Raw genomic sequence first — 12,802 nt, 5'->3', positions numbered from 1 at the left:
TACCTAACATTGTACGTTATTTAGAAATTATGTTATTATCTCACTCCACAGATGGGGAAACTGAGCACAGTCACGCAGCAAGTAAGTGTCACAGCCAGGATTCGGACCCAGGCCATATGGTTCCTACGTCCTTCTATGTAGCCTTTTACAGCAGTTACCTGTTTAAACAGCCAGCACTGGCTCCTATATCTCAGCCTAGAAGCATTGAAAAGCGCTGATAATGTGTTTAGCATATGAATGCAATCACTTTTTTTAGATTTGTACAATTCTTTGGTATTCTCATTTTTTGAAAAAAAAATTAATGGAGCAATTGAATGAACAGATACAATAGAACAGACTCTAAGATGTGGTTAACAGATGAAATTGCTTCAGAAATTATGTGTATGGACTAAAGTCTACCCAGAGAAGGACAAGACAAGGGGCTTTTCCACTCACATATCTAGGGCAGTCAAGGAATCGAGGGGCCAAAGGAGGCTTTAGTGCACTATGAACACATCCACGCCCTGCTAGCGCCCGTGCTGATAAGGAACCAGGATGAAGCAGCATGAACCACGGGGCAAGCCCATGCACCATAGTCAAACACACACACCCACAAGCAAACCATTCGAGGTTGGGGAACACTGGCCAAACTGCACTACAGTGAGACAAAGGAAAGGTGAGTGATGAAGACATCATATCCTGTTGCTTTGTAGATTATGCATGGGACAAGCAGGGTGAGCTGCTGGAGCTCAGTTTGAGCAGCGGGAAGGGAAATGCAGGAGGCTGAGCATTTTCTTATAGCATTTTTTTTCTCTTGTGAAACCCCCTTTTATTCTCCTCTATAACAAATGCATTTTATGAGAAAGTAATTTAAGACCTGTATGACATGGGTGGCTTATAATTCTTAGGTTTAATAGAAACAGGCTTCCTAGTTTCAGCAAGTAAACACACTAGGAGTTAAAGTTTATACCATTCCACCTGTTTGAAAGCAACAAAAAGCTGTTTTATTCCAGAATGCCTTCTCTGGAAGACGTTGAGAAAGTGCTTTTCATTTATTAAACATTGGTTTGGATAACATGATGCTACAAAGGTAATTTTATTGTTAATTTTCAAGCCTTAAAAAGATGGCACAATGGATGGTTCTAACCATGGCAACTGACATTTGCATGATACTTTATAATGCATAAGTGACTTGATTAACATTTTCATATTTTATCCCAAATGCTGACATGGGTTTACTATGTTCATATAAACTGTTAAAATGAATTTGGATAATTAAATTCCCAAACCGATTTTTAAAGATAATGTATATAAATATTAGAACACAAACTGGCTTGATAGTTATTTAAATTTCTCCTTTGCTTAGTGCCACACAGAGGTTTATTCTCTGATGAGTGGGAGGCTCAAGGCAGGTTCAAGGCCACACAAGCTAGTATAACTATCACCTTCCTGTCTATACTTGGAGCATATATAAACTAGAGTTCCTTGGTTAAGCGAGACTGGTATCTTAGAATTAGTTGAATCCCCAGTAAACACGTGGGAAGCAAAGGAGGATAAAAGCAATATGAAGCTATACTCATCAGCATTATGCTTGTAATTTCCGTGAATCTCTGTGATGACGTTATGATCACTATTTTTATTGTAACTGCATTGTATGCTTAATGAAGAATTATGTAGGTACATTAAAGTGGTACTAATTGATGTGAACATTTAGAAAATTAGGTCCTGTATTTATGTCTCCTTTTCAAAGAGAAAACATAATCCGCACAGAAGTCCAGTTCCTAACTTACTTTGTTGGGAGACAATATTACCAGCCTAGACCAGCACTGAACAGAAAAAATTCTTAAGCACATGTACCCAACTGTTATTAGTACTTTTCTTGAGAAGTAGGACTCTGATTTTCTACTTTATATAAACTTCTATATTGTTGAAAAAATTGTTTTACAATGGGCATGTCTTACTTAAAAAATGAAGTTGAACTGAGTGGTTGCCTTTGATTAATTTATGATTGTTGAAATCAATTTTCTATTTTTTATTACCCTTTGTATCCATAGGATCTGCAGAGGGCAGAGGAGAGGGCAAGGAGGTAAGGCAGACTCAGTCTGAATAACGGCTAACTAAATAAGTGAACCTCTCTGAGTCTCTGCTTTTTGCTCTACACCTACAGGGTTAATAATCCCCATTTACTAGGACGGATGTCAGGATTCCATTGCCCATGTGAAAGCTCCTTCAACTCAATAAAGTTGATTTCCTTCCTTCCTGCAATGTTCTAACACCATTTAAACATAGCATAAATTATGACTGAGATTTAAAATGGAACAAATATTCCTACATACATTAGTCTCAGTGGGGATTCTACAGAAGTGCTCAGAACCACACTTTTGCAGCTAAAAGGCAGCTCCAGACAGGAAGTTTTCGTTGGAGAGGAGAAAAGATTCTGGAAGGCTGCTTTAGGCACTTTTACAAGCTATAGTCCTATTCCAGGAAGGCTCCACGCAAAGAGGTTAGGGACAAGGTCACCCCTGCTCAACTAACCAGTGATTTCTGAGCCAGTGGGCAAGCAAAGCAAGACACTGTGGGGACAGAAGTCAGCGGGAGTTGCTGGGAGGTGCTTTCTGAGTGCATAAAGTCACTCTTTGCAGCATAAACTTGCTGCCATTAGGGGATAATAATCTGCCATATCTTGTCTTCCTCTGCATCCCAAACATGCAGTGAGGAAACAATCTACTATATATATACAATATGCATATGTATACACATATGCTAGTTTTCAATTTGTTTAAATTGATCACCACACAATACTAGTGACCACAGTTGGTACCAATGTAGAGTCAATTTACATTCCACACCTGACTTCAATGACTCACCAAACTGGTTAGTCCTGCAGTGTCTCAGGGTTCGGACAGTGTCTGCGATCATATGCTGTAAGGCAGAACAGGAAACACATCAATGGAAGGGTCGCTGACGGTGTTACTGAAGAAGCAGTGCCTGCTAGGATGGAAGGATGATCTAGCACTCTTGGCTGTAAACAGAAGAACTGTATTTGGAGCTGGACATAGCTTTGATTCTACTGAGCTTGGATTATCAAAAAATATTTAGTCCTTGTCTGCAAAAACAGTAGCACCAGACCGGGTGAGGTGGCTCACACCTGTAATCCCAGAACTTTGGGAGGCGAATGGATCACGAAGTCAGGAGTTCGAGACCAGCCTGGCCAATATGGCGAAACCCCATCTCTACTAAAAATACAAAAAAATTAGCCGGGGGTGGTAGCAGGTGCTTTTAATCCCAGCTACTCAGGAGGCTGAGACAGGAGAATCGCTTGAACCTGGGAGGCGGAGGTGCCGTGAGCCGAGATCACACCACTACACTCCAGCCTGGGTGACAGAGTGAGACTCCATCTCAAAAACAAACAAACAAAAAACAGTAGCACCCAATCCGGGTTGCACAGGTTCTTACTGAGCCATGAGAAAATACACTGTAGAGAACTGCAGCCACCCCCACCCCGGCCCTAATCATCTGTTCACATTTGCGCATGTTGTTTCACTTCAGGGTATGTGTCACCTCCTCTCCAAGAAGCCTTTCTGAGATGTCCCTCCTGGACTTAGAGACTCCAATCTCAACATTTCCACCGCTCTTTGTACAGCACCTGCTGGCTTTGTGTCATTGTCATTGCTGTTGAACTTTTCTCCTCCTCTAGACCAGGTACCACCAGAGGGCTCTGCATGTGCAGAGCCTACTATGTCAGACACATTGACTTACACATATGTGCTGAATGGAGGTAGGAATTTTTGTAGATTCAAAGGTTCAAGTATCTTAAATTGTAACTGGAAATGAGATACTTACAAAAGATGAACATTTTCTAAAACATTAACATCTTTTCTTTTTTGAGATGGAGTCTTGCTCTGTCGCCCAGGCTGGAGTGCAGTGGTGTGATCTCAGCTCATTGCAACCTCTGCCTCACAGGTTCAAGCAATTCTGCCTCAGCCTCCTGAGTAGCTGGGATTACTGGCACATGCCATCACACCTGGCTAATATTGGCTAATTTTTGTATTTTTAGTACAGACAGGGTTTCACCATGTTGGCTAGGCTGGTCTTGATCTCCTGACCTCAGGTAATCCACCCAAATTGGCCTCCCAAAATGCTGAGATTACAGGTGTGAGCCACTGCGGCCAGCCGACATCAACAGCTTTAGAGACCATTTTCTGTTCGTAGTTTATAGTCACGTACAGTCTTCAATATTCTAATTTAATTTCTTTCCTTGAAGTCCTCACTGATTTTCAGGCAAAAGTCTTTTTTTTTTTTTCTTTTTTTTTTTTTTTTTGAGATGGAGTCTCACTCTGTCACCCAGGCTGAAGTGCAATGACACAATCTTGGCTCACAGCACCCTCTACCTCCCAGGTTCAAGCGATTCTCCTGCCTCAGCCTCCTGAGTAGCTGGGATTACAGAGGCACGCCACCACAGCCAGCTAATGTTTATATTTTTAGTAGAGATGGGGTTTCACCATGTTGGTCAGGCTAGTCTTGAACTCCTGACCTCAGGATCCGCCCACCTCGGCCTCCCAAAATGCTGGGATGACAGGCGTGAGCCACCCTGCTTGGCGGGCAAAAGTCTTCTTAAATGTACGGTTGCTTTGGACAAGATCCCATCATCTTATACTTGTGTACCTGCAAGAGTCTTCTAGCTGTCTCTACCACTTTTAGTTTTTCATATTGAAGGAAGTGGCATTTTGGAAGCATATACATATATGCTATAGGAAGAATTAGAGTGCAGGATAGTCTCTTCCAAAATGCTATGTTAGCTGGCTTAATTACCAGAATAATCTCTAAATACTATTGTCATCATGTTCCAGTTGTCCTGAGAATCAACAGTAGCTCTCTACTTTGTTTCATATCACAATACAAACATCATCCTATTATTCAAGAATTCATATCATTATCTGGTCCTCCAATGTGGGTCAACATCGTTCATGTCCTGACTATACACACTGAGCGCAGGATCACCATATACAGCAAACCCTCAATGAATTATTTCTGAAAGAATATTCAACACTAACAAATGTTCTTAAAATTCAGAAGAACTACAGAAACATTATTTGAATATGACCTACTGATTGAATTGTTGTCATAACCATATTTCGAATGCACTTCTATTCAATAGTGGAACACTGAATAGGACAGTGATTATTGCAGTAGCTCAAGCTGCATTTGTAAAGGAAATGAGACCTGACTCATGTCTGTGCATGTATTGTTCGGTTTCCTTCCCCAAATTTTACCACTTTTCCCAGGTCAGTTTTCTCATTTTAAGCTCTGGCGTCACATTGATTTCTATCATATGCCATTTGCATAGCTTGTGCAAGGCTCAAACTGATGTAAGGCTCGGTACTGGGTGTGGCACTGAAATCTGAGTTCTGGTCTTCATCTTTAGGCTTTCTAAGGGGGAGGGGGTAGATAGGGTAAAAGATGATGCCCTTAACATCGAGGGATAAAGAGAAGAAACCATTTGCTTCTTCTTATGAAACAGTTTGAGATGAAAACATTTCCAGTTGCTGAGGCAGCAAGGAATGTAGCATAAAGAACAGAAATCTCATTAGACCTGATGAGGGCTTCTGGATTTTCATGGGGTCTGACTCAATGTGTTGGACTGCATCAGCCAGATAAAGATAATACACTGAATTATCTGTTAACTGGCTTAAGTTAATATCCATCATGAGGAATTGACTTCTCACAAGTTAATTCACTTAGGTTCTATTGGTTCATTATTGTGCAAGATGATCCTGTTTTAGCTTTAGAGAAACCCAGCCCTTTGCTAAGAAATATTCCTTGAAAATAGTGTTTCTCCTAGAAAGGTCAGTCTCATTCTCCAGCATCCAAGTGTAACACAGGGCTATATATGACAAAACTCCTTTTTGTTCTGGACACAGTTTTATCCTGTCTACTCTGTGTAAGGAGGGGTCAGCATGAGGCGTGCTGTGGACCAGAAGCTCACTGGTCCCGTGAGCGGAGCCTGCCCTCTAAGGAAATGATGAACCCATGCCTGCCTGACAGGCTTGCATGTGCACTATGTGCCTGTTGTGTGCATGCTGAACTGCACCCATTTCTTCACTGTTTTATAAAATAACATTTCTCTTTAGGAATTTAAAATATTATTTATGCCATGCTATTCCCTTAAACTTTCTCAAAGAATTAAGGGTATGATGATTGACCCTAACAGAAGTCATATCATTTAGACCTCCGTTGTTTCCAGCTCTACGGTTAGTGGGCAGTCTTGGCATATTTGAGAGCTAGCATTAAGAGGCTTCTCTGCTGGATTACTGGAGACAGCAGGGGAAGGCCACAGACGCTGGTTAGAAGGAAGGTGGGAACAAGCTTTCCACAGCTTGTTCCCATTTGTGACTTTACGGACTTGTTCAGGTTTTTTATCATCTTGTCACTTTGGTGGCACTATCTGAGGGGGAAAATGACATAATGAACTTAACAAATTCACTGGTTCACTTTAAGGAGGTCAACCTCATGTCTGCCCTCAACAACAGGCAACGGCCAGCTGATAGAGTTCAGTTGTTCTCCCACGGCCCCTTGGACAAGTCAGGAGAAAGGATTGCTCAGCCTTTCCAGGGAATTCCACTTGGTGTGACACACCTCCTCCCACATCTTCACAGATGCTCCACAAAGCTCATGTGTTGTTCTTAGGGAGATGTGCTGGCCATGAAGCGAAGTAAATATTGACCAAAGGCTTCATATTCCTGCAATTGTTTCATTAATCCCAAACGCCAGGGTTTAACCTGCTTAGAGGCAAGAATTCTAGTGCCTGCAGCCTTTCATTGTTAGTAAGTGCCCTGTGATCTTCAGACTATCACACAGCAACACAAAATACGTACAAAAAAAAAAAAAAACCACTTTATCCATTTCTGGCTCTGTTGGTTTGACTGTAGCATCTAAAATAACTGAGCTCTGATTCCAGAACACTTACTGCAGAGACAGACTTGAAAGTGTATTGACATACCACTTAGAAAAGCACTAGCCATCCAGTGATTGTCATCAGTGTGGTTAAAATGGAGATAAAGCAAGATATTCCAAGACTGTATTCTATATTCCAGATGCTTGGGTTTTGGGGGTTGTATAAGAGCCGACTACACTGTTTCCAAGCTGCCTCACCCTACATGTGGGGAGTTGGCTGGGTGAGCAGAGCAATGTAGTTCTGAGGCAAAGGTCAGGTGCCAAAGGTCAGGTGCCAAGCCTCAGCGGGACTCATCAGTCCCTACTGTTCTTTGATCATGGTCTGTGGTCCCTGCCTCACTTAACCTCCTCTCAAGTGCTGACTCAGTCTCACAGGCAACCAGGGTCAGTTTCTGCAAGAGTTCACACAAATCCATCACCATTACTGAAAAGGTCACTCAAAGGTCAGGATCTGTGGAGCAGTGTTACTACTATCGTCTTTAACCATGAAGGACAGTTTATGACACTAAAGTTCATCTGTCAGATAAATCCGTTCCTCTGGCAATCAATGGGTCTCTTTGGAGTACTTCTATTTTACAGTTGCTCAGTTCTAATGGGTAACCCCTCCTTTGCTCAAGGGCAAGTCAGAAAGGCTTGGAGGAGCCCATCGTATTACAAAACACCTGGGAATGTCCTGGAAATCATTCAGGAAGCAGTGTTTCAGAAACATTTAGAGAGGATTGCCCTGGGAACCTCTTGCTGGAGGAGGGAGGGTACTTTGCCTGAGCTGCTCTGGCCATGGTGCTCAGGGGTGGCACTCTTTGTCAATAGGCTGACAAAGGGGTGGTCCTTCCCTTCACACAAGACCCTGCAAATTCCAGCCTCACATTTAAGCTTGGAGTCCTGAGAGACAAACATATATCCCCAGGAGAGGAACTTTCTCCCTCTGCGCCTTGAAAGCATGCAGGCTGAGACACTGAGAGATGCCTGTAAAGCAATAAAACACAATCTCCTGAGTGTGGATTCCTCCTGACAACAGCCTTACAGTTTTAGCTCTGGTTCTATCATAGACCCTCAATTCTTCATCTTATGATACTCCATTTTTAAAAACAAAAAGCAGATTTTCATATTTGGTTCACAAAAACCTTGCTAACATACTTGTTGTTAATTGGAATACATTTTGTTGGCAGTGTACAACATGCAGCAAATAAGCTCCTTGAGTTCGACACGCATCCAATGGAGAAAAGTACTACAACTATTTGTTTCCTAGAGCAGGAAAGAAAAGCATACATCTCTGTTATTGTAAAAAAGGGAGAAGTAACAAAATTTACATACCAGCTTTTCAAAATTGACAAGATTATCCAAAAATGTTTTATTTCCTTCATGAATAAATGTTACATCTGAAAATTAAAAACAAAAAGATGTATGTATCATTAGGAATGGATCATGAGTCAGGGCTGAAGAGGTCTAGGTACAATGCAACTTATTCATTTTTCTTAAACATTAGTGATCATTCCATGCACTTGGAGAGGCAATTTGAAATTGGATTTATGTGTTATTTGATGTAAAAGTGCATAATTCATGTGTGTGTGTATATGTGTGTATGGAAAAACAGTGTAATCTTACTGAAAGTACATATTTTGCACTCATAATGAAGTGTTTGACTTCAATCTGCTTAATATAAACTAAAGCTAGTCTATAACTTAATTATTCCATTATGTGTTTAGGTCAGAAGACTGAGCAGAAAAGGACTGAATACCCAGAAACAACAGGATTTTAGTAATTATGTGTTTGCTTTTTACAAATCCCTGGCAAAGTGTATGGGACCTGCTTTACTTAAAACAACTAGTTAAGATTTAGATTTAGATGTTTAAATTTAAATTTTTGGTTCCCAAAGTTGATGTCTGATTGTGTACCAGGAGTAAGTGAGGAAAGAGGCAGGCTTGAAAATGTCAAGATATCTGGCCCCATTCGACTAGTAGAAAGCAAGCATCACTGACGGAAATAAAAGGAGGAAAGTACAATGAAAGTGCATTTTCAGAGGAAGAGAAAGTTAAATTTGATTTGAGGCTCACTGCATTTAAAATGACTGAGAATATTCATTAAATATCTCCTGTTGGCTGCAGTAAACTAAAGAGTGATTCCTCGAGACATATAGATTTGGAAATCAGTTACATTAAATAAAGGTAGCAACTGAAGCTCTGAGAGTGGATGACTTAGCCACAATCGGATCAGAGGGTGGATGACTGAGCATCAGGGAATCCTCACAGACAAACATTACAAAAAGAAATATACTATAATTTAAAGCACGTGCAAATAATCATGTTATATTTCAGACATGGAGAACCAACCAAATAAAAACAGCCTTCAAAAATCTTGTAAAAATAACCTGATAGAAAAGAGGGGAAAAGAATGTCTTAAAAACTCCTATAAATAGAAAAAGAATGTATTTGCTTTTAATCAAGACTTTTATTCTGCTGGTCCCTAAGGGGTAATTATGAGATAGGTGCTCCTAAAACCTACCAAAATACTGGGCTACAAAGCTTTTACTGTCACCAGGAGGTGACACTAGTTACACAGTTACAGCACACACTGATGCAACCCTTTCCTCAAGGCATTATACACAGCTTCCGATGTGGACTGCAATGTTTTCATAAGCTTCTTTTCCTTTGCTTATAAACTGATGTCCTAGTAGGAAAACAGTTCACAACTCATTACACAGTCTCCTGACAAACTTTCTGGTTATTTTATTATCTTTTGAAATTTTGCTTTCAGAAAATAATTACAAGCTTTCATTCTGTGACACAGTATTTAGAAAAGAGAAGTCAACACAGGTTTTACCTTTTCTGTGTAGCAAATGCAAACCTGTGCACACTCTGTCTACATTAAACACCACCTGAAGGACTGACCTCTACTAACTCTCCAAGAATTCCAGATTCCAAACACCGTCTCAGAGTGGCTTAGTCCATTTTCCCTGCATTACAGGTTTATCCCTCACCTGCCCCTCACCCCTCTTCCTAGGGATGATGAGGAGGGCAGTGGCAATAATGACATCTTACATTTATTAACAGTGTTAGACGTGGCTCTAAAGAGCTTTAGCTGCATTAACGCATAAGGTAAGTTCTAGGAGGTAAGCCTGTGAAGAAACTAACGCCCCAAGGACGTCTATGGCCAATTCATGCTCACAGCTACAAGTGTCAGAGCCAGGATTCAAACAAAGGGAGGCTGGCTCCCCCTCACCACTGCGCCTCTCCAGGCACCTCAAGTGGAAAGGACTTGGCTTTTCTTGCTATCAGGTGCAGTCAACCTGCTCAATTTACAACATATCAGCTGTCCTTGCAACAGTGAAAGTGCTTCCCTCCTCACTACCTCCAGGCAGTCCCCCCTGCCTTCGATCTCTCCTCTTCCTGGGTAGTCCCTTTCCCTCTTAGCTCTTAGTAGAGTGTGTGGAGGCTCTGTTGAGGGGCCAGCGCCTGTCAGGCGGGGACTGTCTAAGCATAAGACAGGGAAGGTGCCAAGGGTGCTGACCAGGTGAGAGGGGAGAGAGGCTGGAAGGGGTTGCAGCCTGGGAGAAAGGGAAGAGTTCAACTGGCTACAGGTTTCGATGCAATTGAATGGCAGGTGCATGACACGGAAGGTAAGAGAGAGAAACAAATGAGAGGTTGGGCTGAAAAATCTAGGATGTCAGAATTTAAGTCATGGGACAAGAAGCAGTTTTGGGGTATGAGAAATTAGCAACTGCCAAGCCTCTTTCACCTGGAGACACCTGAACACGCCCCAAACATCTGAACTAGAACTGCTCCATGAAATGACTTTGAAGAGATGGCAAGTGGAAGAGGAGGAAGAAACATTCAAGAGTCCCAACATTCCTTTCCTTCAGAGACTCGCACAAATCTGCAACAATAAACTCCACTCTAAGATACATACACGAAACCCACCACAGGGACCCCAGTTCATCCTCAAACAACGAGATGATTCGCTCCATCTCCAAAAATAGAACACGATATATGACTCCTTAGATCCTTAGCTCAGCTGGATCTTCTCTCCAGCACTTAGTGCTTCCCATTCGTCCCTTTCTGACCAAGAGTCCACACCACGGTAAGGGGAAAGTACATCAAAAGGCAAGACATTCAAATAAGAGAGAGGAAGACTGAGGGCTAGAAGGATTCTCAGGTAATCCACTTACTTGATAATCTGCAAGCTTATTGGGAACTGAATTTCAAAAAATGCAGCATAGGGGGCCTAATCCTTCCTAAACACCAAGGAGTTCAATTTGGTCCCATTTTTCTAATTAAAAGCTACTCAAAGTAGGAGGCACAACAGAGGAGGGGAAAAAGAGCTTTCACTAAAAACTAAGTTGGTTGTTCTAAAATAGTTCATTGCAACTTTAAATTATATGATTAAAAAAGCCTAAGAATTAATGTTGTATATTTTTGCCAAAATGTCTCATCTTAGGCATAATATACATTTTTTATGTTTTCATCACATTTTCCTTGGAAATTATTTCAGACAAAAACAGTAACTTTAAATACCATGAAGTACTAATACTACATGTTTTTATAATAACGAAAAATTAGAGAAAGGAAAACTAAGTGCTTATTGAAATTCAAGGAAGCTTCTAATAAGAAAATAACAAATGTTTATTTCTTATTCTTTTGAAATGAGTAAATGTGTTTTCAGTAGAAAAAGGGAAATTTGTCTTGCTGCCAACAGAGGTCTCGATAAACTCAGCAGAGCAGAAAATTGCATCCAAGCTAAAATGTAAGTGTGAGACACTTGACTGCATTAAATATTTTGGGGGAAAACCGCTAATACATGGCAGAAGGCTCTGTTCATATCTAATGAAGTTAAAGAAATATTGTCAACTAATTTCTCATTACCATAAAAGTATGTATTGTTTCAAAATTTTTTCTTCCTACAATCAATTCCTTTCCTACATCTGTCCTAGTTTCTATTGTCTTTATTTGTGTCTAAATGACCCTAAGTGTTACTTCCCACCTGCTCCCCCTACCCTCTAATTGAAGGTGTTTTATTCCACAAATAAAAAGCACAGACCTGAATACACTTCTCTTAAAAGCAAATAAATATGAAGAGTCAAATAAACCTTTAAATTATTATTTGGGCACCTCAGTGTCTCTTTCACGCATTTGTATTTAACAGAATCTTTTCAGCTTGGATGAAGCATCTGTGAATATATATCTCCATTGTCCTAATATTATATTCTTGTTTCATAGAGATTCTTGCTTCATATTCGATGAAGGAAGACTCAGTGAGTAGCTACAGCATGTGGAGCAACTCACAATAATTTTCCAAACTCTGACTGTTCTTGAGAGAAGCTGAAGAGGAAATGTCAGCTTTATGGGGTAGGCGAAGGGCATAGCAGGTGGTGGCAATGGGAGGAAGTGGAGAATGAGGATAGCCAGGCCAACCAGCAGTCCAGTTCCCAAATAGCTCATTTCCAGAATCACGTGTATGGGTCCAGCCATCGGGGCCTGGCTCAGCGTAAGTTACAAGCCTCTGAAGAGAAGAGGCTGGATGAAAGAGTATTCCTACAAAACCCCTCGAAGGAATCAAAATATGGCCACGGATAATGCCCAAACCCTTTCCCTGGAAAGTATACAGGTAAAGATTTACACTGAGTGTCAGGGATATACACCAGATTAAAAAGAGTTTCCTTTTATTAATCCCCTCAGTTTCAAAGCAAGATCACTGAGATCTCATCGATAAATTTAACATGTTTCATGATGAATTATTTGGTGCTTAGTGGAGCGTGGTCAGTGGAGTAACTTGCAGCTATCAAAAACTTTCCCAACTCAATTCCACTGCTGAAAAAAGGAAGTACACTTCTCCATCAACACTTTTCAAATGCTATATTGCTTGTATTGACCAA

At 40.9% G+C, this 12,802-nt stretch overlaps 1 protein-coding gene across 1 annotated transcript in view; it reads right to left on the bottom strand.

The window, feature by feature from the left end:
- The window catches only part of RAPGEF5 (Rap guanine nucleotide exchange factor 5), a 236,100-nt gene that overhangs the window by 457 nt on the left and 222,841 nt on the right, over positions 1-12,802 (bottom strand). The window contains exons 24-25 of the mRNA XM_023216015.2: positions 8,248-8,312; positions 2,847-2,901 (exon numbers count right to left, since the gene is read on the bottom strand). Of these exons, the coding sequence (XP_023071783.2) occupies positions 2,847-2,901; positions 8,248-8,312 (120 nt within the window). The remainder of the gene's footprint in view (positions 1-2,846; positions 2,902-8,247; positions 8,313-12,802) is intronic.

Source organism: Piliocolobus tephrosceles, chromosome 8, assembly GCF_002776525.5.
Source record: "Piliocolobus tephrosceles isolate RC106 chromosome 8, ASM277652v3, whole genome shotgun sequence".
NCBI classification, from domain to species: domain Eukaryota; kingdom Metazoa; phylum Chordata; class Mammalia; order Primates; family Cercopithecidae; genus Piliocolobus; species Piliocolobus tephrosceles.
This window is presented reverse-complemented; position numbering and strand designations above follow the sequence as displayed.